A 23,006-nucleotide genomic window follows, 5' to 3' on the forward strand; every position below is an offset into this window, starting at 1 on the left:
CACTGACATGAAGACTTGACAGGTCACAGGTTGCTCTGACAGCAAGCTGTAACACATTGTTGCATTAAGAAACTGCAAGCCCCCACAACGACCTACCTCCTATTTATCTGGTTCTCTTCTGTCTCCAACGTGTGCCTCTGCTCCAGGCAACATTATCTGCAGGGTTTATTTAATTTCCATGAATTTCATTTAGAAATTCTCATAATTCACTACTGCAGGGTCATCTGTCAAAGGATTTAATCTGAGGGTGACAGTCTTTTTCCTGGCTGCAGTATAGCTCCTACCACGCTCATAAATTTCCTGCCCAAATATCAGCTTCTGTCAAAGCCGACAGAAGGTGGGAATGGAGGAGGATCATATTTCATTAATACATTGATCAGACCCACATGCAGACACAATTGTAAATCAGGTGCAAGGTTTCATTAATCCTGCAAGACCAGTCTGTGAATGTCCTGAAACCCATCTTTAGGGTGTTGCATTGCTGGAAAAAATCAATTTATTCCAGTTCTATTTACTCTTTGCTCCTCTTGCTCAGTGCAAAATTAAATGGAGCAGTGCCTGCAGAGTTTTTACAGATCAATATCAGTTAGTTTTTACAGATTAATATCGGTTAGTAGTTTCGGTTGTCCACACTAATAAAAAAGTGCCTCATATTTTGATCACCACCCATGGGAAATAAAAAAGACAAGTAATCATAATTATCTCAGGGTAAGCTACCACAAATAACCCACATCTAAACACAAATCAATAAGCATTCCTTTATTTTTTGATGTGATGGTAATTTATATACTAGCGTCAGAGTGTTGTGAAATATGATGAACATCTGTGTCAGCGCCCCTTGGGTAGAGGAACTAAGTTTAGATGGTTTTATCATTTTATGTTATTTGCTGCCTTTGTTGCGCAGCCACCTTAGTTTGCTGTGTATGAAGTGATCACTTTCCTAGTTCTTTGTCCTAGATTTAATTAGAACTGTAAATTCACCAGGTTTTAAACACCTAATCTTGAACCCCGTTAGTATAAACACCCCATGCAATTTTTCTTCATACAAAAATATTAATTTTATTATGTTATTATTATTATTCATATTGCACAGAAGTTATAGCTGTAAGCAGTGTCTATTGCAGTCCTTATTTTGTTATCATTTGGTCACTGTTTACATAGTGTGTGTCATTGGAGAATATGTGCTGTCAAGATGATTAGCCTTTTGCCAAAATGTCCGTGAAGGGAAAGTGCAGTTTACATGAGATAAGGGTACAGAAGGAAGTAGAAAATTACAGTGAACACAATTAAGGAAATGTTTCATATGACTTAGCAAACATGAGGAAGAAGTGCTTGGTTAGTATATCAAAAATAGCCTTGTTGGTGAGAACATTTCACCCGTCAGACCTCGTTTACCCTTTCCTGTTACAAAGCATTGAATATTCAACAGATTGTGATCACCTTGCATTCATTTAAAAAATGTTTGACAACTGTTGTCATCAAGATAAAATGCTATTTACATGTTGAAAAGCAATTCACACAGTGATCTTATCATTATTAATTTCCCATTGTACATTGTCCAGCCTGTTACTGTGTGACCCCATTATATGACAGTCTGTTACTTGGGGCCATTTGTGACATCTCCAGTTGAGTTGATGTTGCCGTTGGTGACTCGATGGCACCTTTGTTGAACGGCCAACGGCAGAGTGCGGCTGTCAGTCTTCTCCGAAACACTTTACACAGGAACACATAGATAAGCGGGTCTAAACACACATTGGTGGCCGACAGCCACAGGGTGGTTTCCTTTGCAATGTAGAGAGCATTCTGTGCCTTGCAATGATTCGCCATGCTGCCCGTTTGGGTGAGAGTGTAGGGGACACGGGCAAAGTGAAAGGGGGCAAAGCAGATGAAGAATACCCCCACCACCACATACACCTTTGCCTTGGTTCTGCGACTGGCTGCTTGAGATCTGCACTTTGAGGCTTTGTATGACTCATAAACCTTCTTGCTGATGAACGTGTAGCAAACCACCATCAATGCCAGCGTGCCCCAAAAAACCACCTGGAAGCAAACATAGACAAAACATTAAGCGCAGCAAAAGCACTTTTCACAGCTTTTCTCACGACTCATTTTGATGAGCTGTATATCAAAGGTCAGTTGAAATGTCAGCATACCAATTATGTAGTAAATAGTGCACTAAATTAAAATGTTATTATATAACAGCTGATTTGTTAAAGTTATAGTTCGACATTTGTGAAAAAAGGCTTATTTGCAACATTGGTGGAAGTTAGATGAGAAAAATATGTATATCATGTCAGTGCTGCAAATTATGAAGCTGCTTCTAGCTTAGGTTAGCACAGGGGTCTGCAACCTTTTTGACCAAAAGAGCCATTTTGCCCCCTTTTCCACCAATTGTTTTTGTCTGGAGCCGCAAAACATATTTGATAGCTTGATAGCTTATAAAGTTGTATATATTGTTACATCATAGACAAAAACTACAGTTTTTTTGCATTTATTATTTATTACATTATAGAAAACTGTTTAGGCCTACCTCTAATAATAAACAAAGAACTCTTAAAAGGAGAATAAAAAAAAATACACAGGCCTACTAATAAATCAACACAGCACTTGGGGGGTCAGTGTATGTTTTGGTCATTGGATTTTCTTTTCACAAATGGATATTCAAAAACAAAAAACGACTGGATATTTAATTTTCGTTTTAAAATTGAAAAACCAAAATTGAAATACAAGGCGTTTTTCTTTATCATGGTCAAAAAGGGATTTACTAAACTTAAAAAACGGATGATTTTCATTTTCTACTTCTCAAAACTAAAAATAAAATCACTAGAAAACAGAAACAAAAAACTACGGTTTTTTCATATTCTGCTACCGGAAGTTACCTTACAAAATAAGAGCGCAGATGAGGACGGTCAAGAAAATGAATGTTATTACGGGCTGTAAATATAATAGGCCTATGTCTAAAATGGACAACATTGTTAGGAGATTTCAACAATACAGCGATTCTGCACTGCGGTCAACTCAGCCGTCTCTGGGTGACCAGATGTCCCGCTTTGTGCGGTACTGCACAGCATTTTCACGACTTTTGGTGCGTCCCGCAAATTTGAGACGATGTCCCGCATATTTCATTTTGATTGGCTAAAACGCTTTTCTAAAATCTGATTCATGAATCAGATGCGGAGAAAGGCCGACTCGGTTCGCTGACGGCCGGCACCGCCCTTTATTATTATATGTTTTAAACGGCATCATGTAAGTTGCACTGACAGGCGACAGAGGTCCACAGTGTACCCCCCTCCGCTGACAGTTCACGAGCGTCCATAGTGTCTCTCCACCCCCCGTTGACAGTTCACGCGTCGACATTGCATTTACATGTCCCACATTGTCCCACAGAAACATGCTCTAGAGCAGAAGTGGCTTGATTTTGTTCTCAGCAGGGGACTTTGACAGAGGATTTCTCAAAAAGTACACAGTAAAATTACTTCAATGTATTGTTAGTAGTAGGCTGACTAATACAAAGTCAAACAGTATCAATTTCATTAAGAACTAATGGTAAAATTGTCTTTTTATCACTCATCAAAGATATAAACATGCATAATGCTAGGCTAGGCTACTATGGAGGGGACTTTGACAGAGGATTACTCAAAAAGTACACAGTAAAAGTACTTAATTTCATTTCTGGTAGCAGTCAAACTAGTACCGAGTCCGACAGTGTCAGTTTTATTAAGAACTTGTGGTAACAAACTCTAGACTGTCTGTGCCACAAGTGGGACAGAGCTCTGTCCCACTTGTGGCTTTCTGGCACCTGGTCACCTCAGCCGTCTCTCGAGTTTGTTTTTTCAAATCAGCTGCTCTTCATTTTTTCCCTTGCTATATTCAATGAGTGATACAAATATTTTTTACCACAAGTTCTTAATAAAACTGACACTGTTGGACTCGTTACTAGTTTGACTGCTACCAGAAATGAAATGAAGTCTACTTTTACTGTGTACTTTTTGAGAAATCCTCTGTCAAAGTCCCCTCCATAGTACATAATGCATGTTTATCTGCTATCTTTGATGAGTGATACAAAGAAAATGTTACCATTAGTTCTTAATGAAATTGATACTGTTTGACTTTGTATTAGTTAGCCTACTACTAACAATACATTGAAGTAATTTTACTGTGTACTTTTTGAGAAATCCTCTGTCAAAGTCCCCTGCTGAGAACAAAATCAAGCCACTTCTGCAAATTTGATGAGGGAATTATTTTTTGTTGCCATTAGTTATTCGTGAGATTGATCCTGTTGGACTCAGTACTACTGAAACTAGCCACACAAGCAAGGGCGCCGGAAGCGGGGGGGCCAGGGGGCCATTGGCCCCCCCACTTTTGAGCCCTGCCCTATATTTTCGCAGCGGCGGATGCCGCAGAACACTGTACAAATCCCGTTTCAATAATTCCCCTCTACTCTAAAGTCGCATCTAAAACGCGATCTGATCTAGCTGTGTATATTTTGTTATTTGTTATTGTTATATTCAATCTCATTAGCTACAGGCATTTTTGAAGCTTGTAAAGGGAAGATGACAGCTCGCCTCTCACTCGCCACTCTGCTCTTCCACAGCGCCGCTTCCCCTCCCTCTGCTGAAATTATGAATGTAAGGCGTATAGTAATCATATATAACACGGCAGGGTCCGTTACAGTTTGTTTGTATCTGATTTCAAATAAACAAAGTCTTGGCTTTCAGAATATTAAACTTGTTTCGGCAAATTCAGATGATAAATACAACTTTGAAGCTTGTAACGGCATAATTACAAGCGGAGACCGGAGTAACTTGACGTCACAGCACGCATAAGAACAGCCGGTGTTTCTTGTGAGTGTTTTCCCCGGGAAACAAACACAATACACACACAAACGCAAAAATACACAAACACGTATACACACACTCGCGGGCTTCCCCCAGACCAGTAATCCAAACGAAAATATCTTCCCTCCGTTACTACTTTGATCATTTGCTCCGCTTCCAGAGAAGAGGAAACTTTAAAGGCCTTTTTCTCAAAATGATGACTCTGTAACAGTCATTATATAATGTGACATATTTTGCTTAATATTTGGGAGTACAAAAACTATCCTGATATCATTAGAAAGCTAGGAATCTCCTCTTTCCAACAGTGTATAGTATAGTTGACGCGAAGACACATTTTGAGTTGTATACACTGTATACAACTCAAAATGTGTCTTCGCGTCAATGCGACTGATTTCGATGGAGCAGGTTTGCATTAGGTAAAATAAAGCAGGCAGACATAACAGGAAGAATATGTAAATTTTAACCCAATCAAATAGGACATTGTCACACCATTCAAATGTATCCATGTAAATTACAACCAATAAAAAAGCTTAGATGTGTTTATTTGTTACGTTGTTTACTTTATTTGTTACGTTGTTCTGTGTATGTCAGCCGTTAAACCAGATAGAAAAAATAGATACACTTGCAAACAAGTCAGAAGAACCAGCGCAAAAGAAAACTAAATACAGTTAATCTAAACTTACATTTAACAACTGGAAGGTCACATCCCTGACATCCACTTCTCCGGAGCCTGGACCTTCATCAATCATAGAAGAACCAGCGAAGCGAGAATAGATAAACCCAAAAGCAGCAGCTCTGCGGCCGCAGAGACTGTCAAAACCGCCGCCGCCGCCACCCCCACCGCCATCGTTGAACCGAAACAGGCTGGTTCTGACTGCATGGAGGTTTGTTGTCGGGACATTGAGGCGGGTAAAGCTGTACAGCTAACTGTCGAAAAAAAGGAGACCGCTAGATCGTCTGGGCAAAGAGAAAGGTACTTCAACGCAGAATGGTACAAAAACAGAGAGTGGTTAATTATTTGCAAAACCACTAAACGGGCCTTCTGTGAAATATGCAGATTTGCTGCTGTCAAACGGCTTGTAACTTTCTCAAAATGTGGAGATGATAGCTATGTTAATACCGGAGTTAATAACTGGAAAAAGTGCCCAAGCCTCCATGAACAGTTGTCTCTGACTGTACGATGGGTATCAGCTGATTATGTTGTCCATGAAGACTTCATAGTATGACTGTCCTAAGACTGACGCAGAATCAATAACCCACTGATAAACTGCGATGTTAACAACCTCATGATAACCTCATATGTTTTTAACTTAGGATCATAGGCTACCTGTGTTTAGTCTAGAAAAAGGTAATTGTGTGCATTTTATTATAAAGTTGTGTATATTTACAGACTGTTGCAAAAACTAATAAGGTTTAAAACTAAAAGAGCTTTACAAAAAAGTAACACAATTAAAGATGTTTGGAGTTTTATTTTAGTTATTAATTTACATTTTTTGTCAAAGAGATGCTGATTTGAAACCGTTGTAGTTACGGCATTTCCTGTTTCTGCCGGAGAGAGGGGAGTTTGTCCCAAAGCTTGCCGCTGTCTCCCTCCATCTGACAGGAGGGAGCCTCATGTGTCACTCCACGGAGTTCACTCCGTCACGGAGGGGGAGTGTGTCGGGCGTAGTTTGGGATTGGGCCATACACACGCACTTTTTTGGCCCCCCCACTTCTAAAATGAATCCGGCGCGCCTGCACACAAGTACTATGAAGTACTTACTGTGTACTCTTCCAGTAATCCTCTGTCAATGTCCCCTCCCGACTACAATAATGCATGTTTTTCTTTTAATAAGCGTTAAAAAACCTTTCTTCCTGAGACTGATATTGTTGGACAGAGTATTTTAAGTGGATGGTAGACATCAGTGACGTGCGGTGAGGTTCATGGCTGGTGAGGCACTGACTCTTTCAGAGTCAGATTTACAAATATTATAGCCTATTTTGACCTTAATCGAAATATTCTGTTATTTTCAAAAGCTTTTTTAGTCTGATGCTATGATTAATTTTAAACAGACCGATCAACAAAAGGATACCCAAAATCTAAATATTGGATTGTTCTTTCTAAGTAAGATCCCATTTTCATTACAGTTGTGGTCTTACCTTGACTTGAAGATGAATATAAGTCCATGCTATCCTTCTGGACAACAATCTCTATTACTGTTTTGTAAAAGTCCTCCTTATCTTCCTGTAGTTTCAAAAGTCTAGTTTGTTGTTTGCGGTAGAATAACAGTAGCAACAAGAACCTGTGGGCTCACGTGCGCCCCCTTCAGTGCGGCAGAGGTTATGGCTGCCTCCCCTGGTGATTTTTTCATTGCCGTTGTACGATAGACCAGCGAGACCAGCGAGCCTAAATATCATATATACGTGAAATAAGTTATTTAGAGACTATGGATGGCGAGGATAAATGTAATAAAGGGATCTACAAACATTACATTGGTGACCTACAGTGAGATGGTAACAGGCATGCGCTTAGGGCCCTCTTTCCAGCCAGTTTCTGTGGGGTGACGCATTCTGAAGTGAGGCAGGGCTCATCTGTGCCTCACCTCAGAATGCGTCACCCCACAGTAAATGGCTTGAGCGCGCTCACAAAATAAGTGGCCGCGCTAAATTAGTGCCCGCGCTCCAGCAAGTTACTGTGGGCTTACGTGAGGCAGTGCTTGTGCCTGCCTCACTTCTCATCGCTCCCATATAGCGGAGCTCGGCAAATTTGCTGATTTTGACTATAAAATGCGATTGGAATCATACAGAAATCACATTTACACAAGATCAGTGGAGACATTTTATTATTATTATTATTTAGTTTTTCTTTAATTGTTTTTCCGTTACATTGGAGTATGACAGGTGAGGCTCTGCCTCCCCTGCCTCCACTGACTGCACGTCGCTGGTAGACATGATATCAGCAATACTCCGGCAGCAGCATTTTTACACCTTGGAAAGTCTTTAGAGACTGGCCGGGATAGCTGGTCACAAATATCCTTCAGCAAAGTAACACACTCTGTCACATGGTTGCCCTCTTATGATGCTGCTGTCTTTTAATATATAATTATTCCTCTGCCGCTAATTCGTTCCTCGCAGATTCTTCAGTCTCATCAGCCTCATCCTTCCATCAGTCCCAGTCAACGCCTCCAGCACACTTCCAGTGTCTGACTCCATATGATATTGTCCTGATGCTGTATACAAGGGTGATGCCCCATGATCACAAAATTATCCCTCTAGAGTCTGAGCGCCAAGGACCTCATAGTATGTCTGTCATTAATGTTACATCACCCATTATAACAATTTTCTTTCCTTTTTTCTCTTCTCTTAACTGAATAGTCCTGTCTTTAAGTATAATACAATGTAAAGTCCTTTTCCTGCACCATTTTAAGGCTTCATAACAGGCATTTTTACTGTATGTGTTTGGAGAAATTACACAATCAATGGCCCAGAATTGTACTTTATAAACTATGAATCTTGTGGTGCTTGAAAAAATACACACTGGTTAAGCCGGCCAGGTTATATATATATATATATATATATATATATAGGCCTATATGCCTTTTTTGGAGCCCTTTTTTGCAATATTTATTAAAATGTCACTAGTTATTTAAACAAACTACTATCTGAGGATAATACAAGCAACCATAACACACCCTTTATCTAGAGAGCCATTGAAGCCCATGAAGAATTTATCCTTCCACAAATCTTTTCATCTGCTGTATTAATAAAGTTGCCACGTGTTTTCAAATTCAAGTTAAGGCACTATCTGTGCAGAACATTACAAATATTCTTCATTTGCAGTATTTTATTTTAAAAGTGTTCAGAAAGACTGCATCAATTATATTCTATATATCTATATATCTATATAATATCAATATTGTTATTAACTTCAATCAAAGTCAATTTAAATAGCGGGCAAGACTTTCCATGGGGTAAAAATGCTGCTGCCGGACTACTGACTGGAAGTATTGTTGATATTATGTCTACCATATCCTCTTAAAATACTCTGTCCTAACAATGTTGTCCATTTTAGACATAGGCCTATTATATTTACAGCCCTTAATAACATTCATTTTCTGGGCTCAATATGTGTCTTGGCTGTTTTCGTTGTGAAAACAAATGGACCGTAGATACACGGATTGACCGTCCTCATCTGCGCTCTTATTTTGTAAGGTAACTTCCGGTAGCATATGAAAAAAACGTAGTTTTTTGTTTCTGTTTTCTAGGGATTTTATTTTTTGTTTTGAGAAGTAGAAAATGAAAATAATCCCGTTTTTTAAGTTTAGTAAATCCCCTTTTGACCATGATAAAGAAAAACGCCTTGTATTTCAATTTTGGTTTTTCAATTTTAAAACGAAAATCAAATATCCAGTCGTTTTTTGTTTTTGAATATTCATTTGTGAAAATAAAATCCAATGACCAAAACATACACTGACCTTGGGGAGTCCTCTGCACATTTGAAGAAAATTAATATAATTAAAATGGGCCCACTTTGAAATAAATAAAACATATAGGCTTAGCTGCACCCATGGGCGTAATTTCCACTGGGGACAGGGGGGACATGTTGTTAGCATCTGGTGCTAGCTCGGAGCTAACGGAGATTAGAACCTTTTTCAACAATAAGGAGAGGGAGAGCTCTCTCCTGTCGGACTGAGAGGCTGAGATAACGTCAGCTCAGTGAGGTAAAGGACTCTCTGAGCGATTAGATTGTAGACTTTAGTCTAAGTTATCTCAGTGGGTCTCAAACGGTTTGGTCATCTATGTAAACAAATATTTCCATCTATTTAATATAGTTGTTCAAAATAAGTTAATAAATCATTCCACTGTGGGTCAGTAAAAAATAAAAAAACACAGTTAAAAAGGGGAGTGATTAGTCAAATATGCATAAATAAAAATAAAGAATGCAGACTAGGTAAAATAAAGATAGGAGAGAGGAGTTTATCAATCATGTGTTATTGGTTGTGATCATATTCTAATGGTTTTTGGAGTATTGAAATATATACAATTCTGTTATATCTCTCACAGGCTCCGCCCTCTACTGGACTCTATGGGTACTACCCTATCATGCAAGCATTCACCTACTGAGATTTCTATAGACGTAGCCGGCCCCGGGGCGGGCTTACCTGAATGCGTGCGAACACAGTGATCTTATCATCCTAGCACTGAGTCCGAGACGTATTATTTGAGAGAAAGGAAGAAAGTAAACGAGTAATTTTTGAAATCATGCCCTGGATTAAATAGCGGGCGTCGATCCCCACCACCTCTGCTTCGAGTGTGCCAGGATATGGCAGAGGCAGTGCAATTCACGTTCACCATTCCTTCCGGGTCCGGCGTCCATGGAAGTCCACCGCCCAGGGCTGTACTCTCCCTGGATGATGATCATGGCGGCGGGTGTGTGGGCTACTCGCTCATTGCTAGAGATGCCCCCGCCTCACAAGGTCAGAGCGATTATTGGGCCGCAAGGCCGAATAATGGCGCGTTTCCACTACACGGCCTCGCTCGGCCCCGCTCGGTATGGCTGGGCCTCGTTAGGACTGGCTCACTTTATGGCGCATTTCCATTACAGTTTAGGAACTGGGGTAGTATCTATAGTAACGCAGTGTAGGCGGAGCCGTGACGTGATCTTCAATGAGAACCCCAGAAAAACAACACAGCTGTTAGCTGTTAGCACTCAGAGCTCACAGCTCCTCATATATGTTCAGAAACTAGACAAAAGTTAAACAAGTACAAACCACAGACTGCCTGTGTCATGGTGAATACAGTCGCTGCTTTATTTATGTCTGTATAGGCCGTTGTTGTGAGTGTGGACGGTCGGAGCATATACTGCGTTAGCTTAGCCAATCTCCATTTAGAAAACACGCATTTTAAAAGGTTTTTCGCCTGCCGTCTGTCTGCAGACTTGACAAAGCATTAATTCATGGTTTTTACTAACCGGTATCAGTATGTTGTTACTTCGGCATCATTTTGAAACGTGTATTACAATTAAATCACGGTCAAATATGTCCATCTTGTTGTAGTTGTAGCCCCCTTGCCAGCGATGCTCTCTCTAGTTTAGCATACTCAGCCCGACTCAGCCTCGTTGTCTCTGGCCCTAGACCCGCGATTTTATGATGCCAGAAAAACTGTGAATTAGGACCCGCCGGCCGGTACTAGGCCAAGTGGAAACGCAACCAAAGACGGGCCGCTGACGTCACAGCCCTCTTAAACCGTGCTCCGCGCTGTAGTGGAAACGCGCCATAAGTAGCTTGGTCCACGGGCCTTGCCCCAGGCCTCGGTGGCTTCACATGATATAGGGGCGACCCTACTTCATCACAGGCCGCCGCCGCTGCCTGCCGTGTGATGTCCCTGGGATATCACGCCGCGTGGCACTTTCCAAAGAGGACCGTGTTGATCTCCTGGGAGCCCCCGTGTTTACGGAAGGGCTCTTTGGATCGATCTCCTTGCTCACGGGATAAGGAGTAATCGCAGCGTGGCTGCTTCTTGCCCATCCCCAGAGGAAGAAACACTGTCATACACTCCCCGCCTCTGCTGTAAACCCCAGTATAGGGAGCCAGCAGGTGGGTATGTGCACGTGAGTGGGATAAACCGAGTGCTGTCAAAGCACTGTGCGGGTTCAAGAGACGCCAATGCCGGCGTGCTGTTGTCAGAAAACACACCTTGCCTGGTATAATAGCTCCGATTAATGCATTTCACCGGTGAATGGGAAATACAGCGTTAATACGTGGGCGCGCGGCCCTCGTAAGAGTGGCCCCAGCTCCACGGGAACCCATACGGCAAAACGCATCGGAGTAACGCAAATGCAACCGCAAAAAACCTTCCGCCCACACGCAATATACACCGGATTGTGTCAAACTCCACGAGACGGCTCCGTTTACATCCAACCGCTGGAAAAGCTGCAGTACATATGCCGAACCTGTACGTGGCGCTGTAACTTCCTCCACAAAAGCAGCAACTTCCTCCACAAAAGCAGCGAAGAAGAATGGTTGTCATGGCTGCACTTCTGTTTATTCTCCGCGGTGGGGGCGGAGGGAACCGCGCAGAGTTTTTCGCCGGTCAATGTGTGTTAAAGTTTAAATCTTCATGCTTCCTCATGCAGCAGCTGATCCAGTAAGTAAACCCGACAGTAAAAATAAACATATTTATAACTAGTTTAGGTAGTTTGAGAGGTAATTAAAATAGCTAAGGGTGGTGATCTGACTTGAAGTGTGTGTTTTGCTCCCGCTGCTTCACAGCCGGAGGAGCTGCGTGTCTCCGTCCTGTCAGATTAGACTTCACTCGCGTTTATGTTCATATCGAGATAAATAATCTGAATTCAGTGTGCAGTGTACTTTTGCAGGGGTGAGCAGCAGAGGTGGGGAGAGGCGGGGAGAGGCGGGGCTATGAAACGGATGACCGTATAGGCGACCCCATGGCCCCGTTGGACCCCCCAGAGCGCTCCGTTCCCAGATCTATCCACCTTTGGACCCGTTGTCGTTTGCGGGGTCTGTTTCCACGTTTCTGTTACGGCGTCGTCGAGCTTAAAGGGCTATACGCATGAGAAATATGCGGATTCAACCCGTTTTCGTCCCCGTGGAGCCTAGGCCTAATGCTGTTTACCGTAGTGGTGAGAACAGCATTATGGTGGAGCGCGCGCAAGAGCGTGAGGCGGTGCGTTCAGGTACCTCAGTAAATAATCGGCCCTTTCTGTGTCGACCCTCCATGGGCAAATCTTCCATTCATGGGGAGTTTTGCGGCGGAACGGGTCACCAGAGAGTATCACAGCTTCATAGCTGCGGCCCCACAGCTGAGGGCTTGTCCATAAACACAATGTTATGGGGAATGGAAACTCAGCTGTGTACTAATCAACCCGGTATCACGGCAAGACGTGAACATGTGACGATCTACCATGCTGGGAGACGTGAATATGTCACGGTTTCGTCCCTTCAAACGTGACAGTTACACGGTATTGTTAACATGGCCCAACCAGTGGAGAAATACCCGGAAGTGCCAAGCAAATGGTCTACCGCGCCTATTGGTCGGTTTTTATTGTCAAAATGAGATGTTTTTAATTTATTTTTTAATCGTCACACTTGATTTCGCCGATTTTCTTGTTGCCCTAGCTGGTCGACACCTCTTTTAGCAGAAACAAAGGCTACATTAATGTATTAAATCGATGTTAATCCATGTGTGTGGATCATAGACTGGTGTGGATGTGGAATTAACGGACGTGACGTTGTGCGATTGCGTTGCCAGGCAACGCAATTTACAAACTCTTCAACTAAACCCTAATTATATTTTAAAACATTTTAGAAGGCCTCACGAAATACTTTAATGTAAATTAAAATGTAAATGTGAAGGGATGTGTGTAATGTGGTGATTGACATTATTCACCCACGGATCTATGGGTTGGGGGTATTGTTCTGCACGGACATTTTAGTTAACCGGACTTACTGTTGATGTGAAATCCGAAAAAAAAAATACGTTATACACCATACACACAGCTGATATAAAAGGACTTGTCGTTTTTAAAGATATTACTGATTTTCTTTGAATATAAGAATGTAAATACTGAGTTGAGAGAATAGTCAGGGGATTTGGGTGATGGGAGACACATCTATGGATTCAGAATTTCAATAGCTTACTGTTAAATGACGGATATACCTTTCTGTCTGTGATGTTTTACAAATCAGATATTATAAGTAAAACATGTGAAATAATATAGCAATATCCTGTACAATTATGTGAAAACATGAATAAAACTACACATCTTCAGATGTTATACATACACAAGTGTCCTACATTAATAATACAAAGTTATTATGGCTGTGTGTACCTTGTGTGCACCGCCTAGTGGTTAAAGCACGTTATTGAATTAGTTGTGTATATGATATGTCAATGAACCTTAGAAAATCTTGAAATCTTGAAAGGGATATGCAAAATAGCCATTATATACAGTCTTTAATTAACTATTAGTAGAGAATAACGAGTAATGAATATACTTTATAGGGATCTGCAGATAAATGTTTAGTCTTCTCAAGCAGCAACTATCAAATATCTCTCCTGATTGTTGGCACTTGACAATCACCTTTCCCTGAATTTTACTCAGGTGTAACTAAAGCCTGATTTAAGGGTTGTTTATATTTCACATCATTAATCAGAATCTGCAAAGTAACTAAAATAAATGTAGTGGAGTAAAAATACCAGGTTAACCTCTGAATTGTAGTGGAGTAGAATTGCTGTTTTGTTTAGTAATGGATATTGAATATGGAATAAAGGTTTTGACAAGACCTGGTGTAACAATAATCAAAAAGGACATTAAAAGAGCTCCAGATGTCAATGATCTAAACAAAACAGCACACCTGAAATGTATATTTAAATACTTTATTAAGGGCAGTGAATTAGTTTTTTCTGTATGTTTTTCAAATCAGTGTTATACAGTAAGTGTCATAGACAGTGTTACATTGCTATTATTATCCTTAAAATATATATAAAACAAAACCACTAATGATCTATTTTTTGGGGTGTTTTACAGTTAATACTGTTTCTGCTATTGATGGTTTCATTTTTGTGAAAAATAATAAAATAATACAATTCAATAACGTGCTTTAACCACTAGATGTGCCTTTCTATCAGCTGTGCACCGTTATGGTGTAAATACAGCCTATCTACCAATTGGATCAAATATAAAAGTCAGCCGAATTAGTATTGATACTGCAAGGAGACTTATTGTGTGAAAAGAAATGTAAGATGTTGTTTAATTGCTGATATATTTATGATCCACGTCACGTTTTCAGTTTTGGCGGCAGTGCTTCCTGTTTGTCCAGAAGTCTTCTCATCAGGGCTCTATAAATACAGAACTACGGCAGATATGTAATATTTAATGCAGCCGAACCGTGTATTACAATGCCGTTATGTGATGACCTCCAAACAGAAAAGTAAGCAAACTCGGAATAAAGTATTATTTTATTTAAAAAAATGTTTTCGGATTTCACATCAACAGTAAGTCCGGTTAACTAAAATGTCCGTGCGGAACAATAACCCCAACCCATAGATCCGTGGGTGAATAATGTCAATCACCACATTACACACATCCCTTCACATTTACATTTTAATTTACATTAAAGTATTTCGTGAGGCCTTCTAAAATGTTTTAAAATATAATTACGGTTGTAGTTGAAGAGTTTGTAAATTGCGTTGCCTGGCAACGCAATCGCACAACGTCACGTCCGTTAATTCCACATCCACACCAGTCTATGATCCACACACATGGATTAACATCGATTTAATACATTAATGTAGCCTTTGTTTCTGCTAAAAGAGGTGTCGACCAGCTAGGGCAACAAGAAAATCGGCGAAATCAAGTGTGACGATTAAAAAATAAATTAAAAACATCTCATTTTGACAATAAAAACCGACCAATAGGCGCGGTAGACCATTTGCTTGGCACTTCCGGGTATTTATCCACGGGTTGGGCCATGTTAACAATACCGTGTAACTGTCACGTTTGAAGGGACGAAACCGTGACATATTCACGTCTCCCAGCATGGTAGATCGTCACATGTTCACGTCTTGCCGTGATACTGGGTTGGTACTAATAGGGTGGATGGACAGGTCGCTGAAACGGGGCTATTCACTCCAGTTTTGCAGCGTCCCACCTTCTTTTATGGGCATGCGAGAGGTAAATCTGTCCTCCCAGGAGGAGATGAGTTTCCTCTCATAAGAGATTCGGGCTCTGGTGCAGAAGCAGGCTGTGTCTGTTGTGCACCCTCAGCACAGAGAAAATGGTCTTTATTCCATGTACTTCCTGGTTTCAGGAAGACAGGGGAATTCAGACCTATTCTAGATCTCTGCGGCCTGAATCGCCACTTTTCCTGCAGGAAATTCCGCATGATAACTATGAAACAGTTACTGGGCTTGTGCAGCCAGGCGATTGGTTCACCACCATCGACTTGAAAGACGCGTACTTTCATGTAGAAATTGCTCCAGAGCACAGAAAGTATCTGCGTTTTGCCTTCCAGGGGATAGCCTACGAGTACAACAGGCTGCCGTTCGGCTATTCCCTATCCCCATGCACATTCAGAATGTGTGGCCACATCGCTTTAACCGCTGCGCGCCCACGGCATGAGAGTTTTTCTTTTACCTAGACGACCTCATAGTCATTGCTGGGTCCCGGGAACAGGCAATGTTTTGCACAGCACGATTGATCACACACCTAACCAAATTAGGCTTTGCGATCAATTGGAAAAAGGGCACCCCCATACCTCACCAACAGGCGTTGTATTTGGGAGTGGTGCTCGATGCAGACGCGCTACGCGCCACCCTGTCAGAGAGCAGACGTGCGTCCCTTCTCCGGGCGGTGCACAGGCTGCGACAGGGGGCGACAGTGACAGCTTTAACTGTCATGCAGACTCTGGGTCTCATGGCGCCTGCTCACATTGTGGTCCCGCTGGGGTTACTACATATGCGCCGCCTGCAGAGGTGGTTCTCCAGCCTGCGTTTGGATCCCAAGAGGCACAAACGGCGGCTGGTGACCATCCCCCCCCCTCAGTGGAGGGCAACCTCCGGTTTTGGGGGTCCCCGGATCACCTCCGGAGGGGGTCTCCACTGGGACGGGTGACCTCCTACATCACAGTGTTCACGGACATCCAGAACAGGATGGGGAGGGACCTGCCTGAAGAGGGCTATAGGTGGGCGCTGGGCTCTACGGAGTCTCAACACAGCAACCTCCTAGAGCTACGGGCGGTAGTGTTAGTTCTCCGGCATTTCATGCCCCTAATTCAAGGGAGACATGTAATGGTCAGGAGCAACAACAGCACCACAGTGGCTTATATCAACAGGCAGGGCGGAGTCCGCTCCGCCCCCTTGTTGGCCACAGCGGAGAGGCTGTGGTTATGGGCTTCAGAGGTGGTGTTATCTCTGAGAGCCCTCCATATCCCGGGACTGGAGAACAGGGGGCCCGACCTCATGGCGAGGGGCGGCCCCCTGCCAGGCGAATGGACGCTTCACCCGGAGGTGGTGAAGCAGATCTGGGCCCAGTTCGGGAGAGCGGAAGTGGACCTGTTCGCCAGCCGGCACAACAGCCACTGTGCCCTGTGGTTCTCCATGGCCCTGAGCGACGACCCGCCTTTGGGGGTGGACGCGTTTGCACACGAGCCATGGCCAAGGAAGCTGCTATACGCCTTTCCACCGCTGCGTCTCATTCTCCCTCTCCTGGGGAGAGTGAGGCGAGAACGTCTGGCAGTCATTCTGGTGGCACCGGATCGCGTTGGGGCTCCGTGGTACTCAGAAATGACACAGATGAAGGTGGGCCAGCCCTGGGCGATCCCCCAGTTCTGGGGGGCGATGTCTCAAGAGGCAGGTGCAATCGGGGCGTTACCCACTCTGGGCCGTCCTCTTCAGGCTTGGCTCCTGAGAGGGACAGGCTGAGACAGGGTGGATTGTCTGACAGCGTTGTTCAGTCTATCCAGGCAGCTAGAGCAGAATCCACCACAGCCTGTTACAGGCCAAAGTGGCTGAGATTCCAGCATTGGTGTGAGTAGCGGGGAATAGAGCCCCTACCTTGTGAGTTGGGCTCTATTTTATCCTTCTTACAGTTACTGGTGGACAGAGGGCTTGCTCATTCCACAGTGAAAGTGTATGCAGCAGCCATCTCGTCCTGTCATGAGGGATTCAACGGCAGGTCAGCCTTCTCTCATCCACTGATGTTGCGGTTGTTACAGGGGGTCAGGAGGCTGCGCCCTGTAGTGCACGCCTCCGCCCCACAGTGGGGCCTGCCGCTGGTGCTCGAGGCTCTGGTCACGGAGCCTTTTGAGCCTCTTGAGCTCTCCTCCCTGAAAGCACTGTCGTGGAAGACAGCGTTGCTACTTGCCTTAACGTCAGCCAAAACAGTGTCCGTGTTAACCGCTCTGTCGGTGCACCCGAGCTGTTTACTGATTCGGGGTGACCAGAGTGGGGCGACACTCAGACCAAACCCCTCCTTTGTGCCCAAAAGCCTAAGGAGTGCGTTCAGGTCGAGGGCTATTCAGTTGGGGGGTTTTAGTCTTCCACCCCATGGTGGGGCCAGGGAAGCTAAATTACACCTCCTCTGCCCGGTGCGCGCGTTAGCATATTATGTAGAGCACACAGCTACCCTGAGACGCACTGAACAGCTGTTTGTGTGCTTCGGGGGCGGGGTGACTGGAAAAGCTCTGTCCAAGAAACGCCTGGCAGGCTGGTTTTGCGAAGCCATTGCACACGCCTACAAGCAGGCAGGGAGAGCCTGTCCAATGGGGGTCCGTGCGCACTCCACACGAGCTGTGGCTGCATCAACAGCCTTATTCAGCGGTGTGAGTGTGGAGGATATATGCACGGCGGCGTCTTGGTCAACGCCAGGCCCCTTCATAAAGTTTTATCTCTTGGATATGTCTGGCTCTTTCTCAACGTCTGTGCTTGCTGGGGCAACACAGGACTGGTGAGGAGGGGGGGGGGCTGTGGGTCAGTGGGCATCTGACCCCCTCCCCGGGCGTAAATGCGTTTACATTTCTTCGGACCCCTGGAGGGTCGCAGGGTGATGTAATGCGCTCTGGGCCCTTACAGGGCTGAAGGGCTCCCCTCGCCTGCCTGGAGGCAGGAGGGGGAGAGCCCTCCATACTATAGTCCCTACACACTCTGCACAGGGTCAGTGGCTGAGTGGGGGGACATAGGGGGCACTTGCGTTCTCCCCGTGCTCTTTAGGGACTCAGGAGGGAGAGTGCATAGTGAACCCATACAGGGCTGCGGACTTTCCCTGTCTGCCTATGGGCAGACGCACGGGAGTCCTCAGCACTATTTTTGAGCACACTTTTTTGCGAGGCAAGCGCGTCAGGGTGTGCTCTATCGGCCGCAGCCCGGACTTCTCCACGGTTACAACCGAGGGAGAGGTGAGTGAGGCGCAGTGGCTGCTAAAGCCGGTCAGGGACAGTGAGGTGGAACGGTGTGATGGACGACAGTGCGTGCATACATCGGGGCTCCGCCCACTGTACCCATAGAGTCCAGTAGAGGGCGGAGCCTGTGAGAGATATAACGTCGGGTTACGTATTGTAACCCTTGTTATATAAACACAGGCGGAGCCCTCTACCTTGGGGGCACTGTCTGTCCTATACCGCTCGCTAAAGAGTGGTGTAGGGTAGTGGTCAGGAGGCGAGGCCTCCTTTTATACGGAAGTGAGATGCGCATGCATTCAGGGAAGCCCGCCCCGGGGCCGGCTACGTCTATAGAAATCTCAGTAGGTGAATGCTTGCATGATAGGGTAGTACCCATAGAGTCCAGTAGAGGGCTCCGCCTGTGTTTATATAACAAGGGTTACAATACGTAACCCGACGTTTCATATGAGTGTTGAGAGCTGTATCCATAAATCTCTTAATTTGTGCACCAGATTGATGCCTTTAACTTAAATTTAAAGAAAAAACTCTTCCCGGGGGTGCATGCCCCCGGACCCCCCTAGAGGATGTGAAGTCATCACAAATAAAACATGTTCACATGGATAGGATACTAGATAGGTTTGCACACTCATTATATACACTACACATTTTTCTTGGATTAGTTAATGCCATAGTCCCTAATATATTTGTAGAAAGGCAGGAAATGGAATTAAATCGAGAACAATGTTTCACTGCGGAGGACCCCCTGTTTTGTGTCCCCCCCACTTCTCAAACCAAAGTTACACCCTTGCTGCCTGCACCCTAAAAAGAGTTAACTGATTGAATTATGACTGAAGATCGTCAGCTGTCTTCCTCTTCCGTGTTTTTCCTCCAATACGTTTGACAACTTCTCTCCACATATCAAACATACCGGTAAGCCAGCATCGTTTGCTGTGAAAGCATAACTCTAACCACCAGAATTAAACCCTCTGTGTCCCTCCGATACTTTTCTTTTCTTTGATTTATCAATAGTTCGCTCATCGAGCCGGGGGTCAGGTTATTCGCCTGCAAGAAAAGGTGCTGGTGCGGAACCGTAGCAGGATGTGACGCATATTTTAGTTGACCTAATTAAAACCGTTTTTTAATTTTTTTTATGTGTCACAGTATCACCTCAAAATACAAGATACGAAACATTTTCAACCGTGCAACAAAATATAAATAGTCCTACAAATATTTGTATTTTATTTCCTTCATATTTTTGTCTAAGCTCAAGGCGGCTCGAGAGCCGCGGGTTGCCGACCCCTGGGTTAGCACAACGGTTAAAAACAGCTACATTGACTCTGTCCAATAAGAACATCTAGATACCTATACCTCTAAATCGCACTTAACATCTTGACATCTATACAAAAATCATACTTTGAAAAAGTTTAGTAGTATTCCTCTACTTTATAGCTACCTGACAGAAGTAGTTGAATCCTGCATGCCAGAGCATACCAGCGTTGCTCTTCATAGAGGTGCACTTCAGTCTGCCTCCAGGGCCGCGTGGAGGCTGGTCACTTAGAATAACGTTGGGTAATGCTAACGCTAGCATGACCACCCAGACAGCTGCACTCAGCAGCTGACCAACACGAACCCGCTGCAGGGCACACTTCCCAAATGGCCTGACTATCTTCAGGTAGCGGTCCAGGCTGATGAGGCCTAGCAAGAGGATGCTGATGTACATGGTGATGTAGAAGAGAACTGCAGAGTATCGGCAGTGGAAGGCGCGTAGATATAAGGAACCCACACCAGCATCACTTAAGACTCTCAGAGGGATGGTCAGGGTCATCAGCAAGTCAGCCACGACCTGGTAATGAAGGAGGGTTATGTTTTTAGTTTTTTTGAACGGCGTAGACAAACTATATTAAGCAAAAGTCTTACCACATTTTTTAGAAAGACCACAAATGTTGAGGAGCTGGGGATGCTGAAGAAGATCCATGCAGCCAGGGAATTCAGTATCAGGGCAACTATAAATAAGATGCTGTAGAGACAGGGGAACACCACAGCTGTCACACTGGTATCCCGAACACACTTCATTGAAGTGTTTGACAGGGTGTTGTTCATCTTCAGATCTTCGCTACACCTTCTGAGAGCAGAGGAGAGAAGATAAAACGAAAGTAAGATTGTTAAATTGTAAAATACTCAATTGAGTCACATAAAGAGGAACAGTGTAATGTTTCTTTTTCAGTAAATACAAAAATGCCATTTCCTCTTAGAGCTTGTCCTAGAAAGAAGAACTGTAGCTGAATTACCTTTCATGATAAATGTTTCTCTTTCTTTTATATCTTTTAGGGCTTAACTCTGAAAATGTAGTTCTTTTTATCTTAATTCACCAAGTAAAGTTCAATCTGACCCTTTCAGGAACAAACAAATACTTTTTTTTCAGATATAAACTAAACCCAGGGTCACCGCTGTATTGAAACAAAAATATTTAGAATAGGGGTTACCAAGTAGAGCTAATAGTTCTGTCAGTTCCTACTACAGTAGTAATAATGCAAACTAAAATGAACAGTAGGAGTGCAGATACACCAAATATACAGTGATTTAGGCATCAGACCTTTGCATTTGTTCATTCTGCATTGTTTTCCGACTGACAGTATATTTGCGAAACACTTAACAGTTTAGAATTACACTAAATACTATGGCAACCAAGATATACTCTAAACATGTAAGTGTAAATGCTAATGTTAATAAGCTCTGTTACAACAATTATATATATCCTTTTCCCAGTTAAGATTGGTAATCTATCTAGGAGAGGAACTTGTAAAGTCAATAATTGAGTCTTACCTTCTTACTGTGTCAATGAAGCAATGAAGAACTGCAGTGCTTAAAAAAAGGAACAAGTGAAATATCCTATTTCCCTTTCCTCTTCTTACCTACAGGAAGGAAATGTAACAAAAGAAAACCCCAAATTGCTGAATGAAATTCTAAAATATTTAATCTATTAAGAAATAGTACTTCTGACCTAAAGAAGTTTAAGCTGCTCTGCTTCCTCAGTATTTCTCTCTCGCTGTCTTTAAGTGTGTGTGTGTGTGTGTGTGTGTGTGTGTGTGTGTGTGTGTGTGTGTGTGTGTGTGTGTGTGTGTGTGTGTGTGTGTGTGTGTGTGTGTGTGTGTGTGTGTGTGTGTGTGTGTGTGTGTGTGTGTGTGTGTGTGTGTGTGTGTGTGTTTGATGCTCTTACAATGGGTGGTCTCTGGAGTTACTGTGTGGCTGTCTTGTCACAATCCCAAGGAGTTTGCCAGTCTTCCTCCGGGTGAAAGACCCTTTCCTTCCTTGCTTCCTGTTCCAATTGTCTGCTGAGAGGCTTGTTCTGCTCCGTGCCAGTCCCCCTGCCTCCGCTAGCTTGCGTCAGGCTGGCTATTGACAGGCAAACACCAAAGCCATGGACTCATTTCTCGATACACATCTAGAGACCTCCTGCACCACACTGCCCCCCCTCCATCCTGCAGCTTATTTAACACACTTTTATATGTCTTCTCTTATTGTGACACTGTGCCTAACCACAGAGACATAAGCAAAACAAGAGACGTGAATATTGCGCTGCTGACTTCTCATAAAATTGTGGTTGCATGGTTAACTCATTTACAATAAATGCAAGCTATACCAAAGCAGAAGGGGCAACACATTTACAAATAGGGTTTTTTTTGTATGTACTTGTGTAATTGTATAGTGTTTATTTCATTTACTACTAAGACCACAATTTCATACATCTGTAAGCCTGTTTTTGAGATAGCATATATCTGCTTTCTACGATTCCCTTTAGTGCTGTCTTGATAAAAAATAGTGCATTTTGAGAACACAACATGATTTCCTGTGAGATTATGCTCAGATCTCTGCCAGAAATAATGTCAGAGGGGATAGCATTTGCTGAGAAGTCACACGCATTTTCTTTACTGTAGTTCCTCAAGTGAACTCACAATTTACTTGCTGTAATACATAATCAAAATGATCAGGTCACATCATCTTTTAGTAAAAATCACACTGTCAAGAAAGAATTTCCATATTACCACATTTCCCTGCAGCCTGGTTTCTGTTGCAGAATTTAAAACTCAGCAAACCCTGTAGGGTCTGTTCAGTGGTTGAAAAAGTTAACTCAACTGAAATAATTATTAATGGGAAAGGTGTTGGTTATAGTACTGAGCAGAATCGCACCTCTGTGTAATGTTTATTTAGGAATGATTACAACAACTCTTAAGATTTACAGCATGCTTTATTATTCACTTTACTTTATTTATTTGTTGCAGCTTAATATACA

General features: G+C 43.3%; 1 protein-coding gene across 3 annotated transcripts; it reads right to left on the reverse strand.

Annotated features, from left to right (window-relative positions):
• Positions 1-744: 744 nt before the first annotated feature.
• p2ry13 (purinergic receptor P2Y13) lies at positions 745-22,165 on the reverse strand. Of its 3 annotated transcripts, XM_034115321.1 has the most exons (5): positions 21,933-22,165; positions 21,539-21,627; positions 20,633-20,837; positions 20,169-20,558; positions 745-2,040 (listed from the first exon to the last, which is right to left on the reverse strand). In XM_034115321.1, exons 3-5 carry the CDS (start codon positions 20,813-20,815, stop codon positions 1,567-1,569), a joined length of 1,047 nt encoding a protein of 348 aa, XP_033971212.1. In that variant the 5' UTR covers positions 20,816-20,837; positions 21,539-21,627; positions 21,933-22,165; the 3' UTR covers positions 745-1,566. The 3 variants fall into 3 exon arrangements, with proteins under 3 accessions (XP_033971212.1, XP_033971209.1, XP_033971210.1); XM_034115318.1 differs by lacking the exon at positions 21,539-21,627; XM_034115319.1 differs by lacking the exon at positions 21,933-22,165 and having other exon boundaries at positions 21,539-21,786.
• Positions 22,166-23,006: the final 841 nt, after the last annotated feature.

The sequence above is a fragment of the Trematomus bernacchii genome, unplaced genomic scaffold (assembly GCF_902827165.1).
Source record: "Trematomus bernacchii unplaced genomic scaffold, fTreBer1.1, whole genome shotgun sequence".
NCBI lineage: Eukaryota > Metazoa > Chordata > Actinopteri > Perciformes > Nototheniidae > Trematomus > Trematomus bernacchii.

Bases quoted from the DNA above. Each gene is read 5' to 3' on its own strand.
- p2ry13 (XM_034115318.1), bottom strand. From the start codon at position 20,815: ATGAACAACACCCTGTCAAACACTTCAATGAAGTGTGTTCGGGATACC. The intron at 20,559-20,632 runs GTAAGACTTTTG...CTTCATTACCAG, and splicing joins TGGTCTTTCTAAAAAATGTG to GTCGTGGCTGACTTGCTGAT. The intron at 2,041-20,168 runs GTAGCTATAAAG...GTTTGCTTCCAG, and splicing joins GATTCAACTACTTCTGTCAG to GTGGTTTTTTGGGGCACGCT.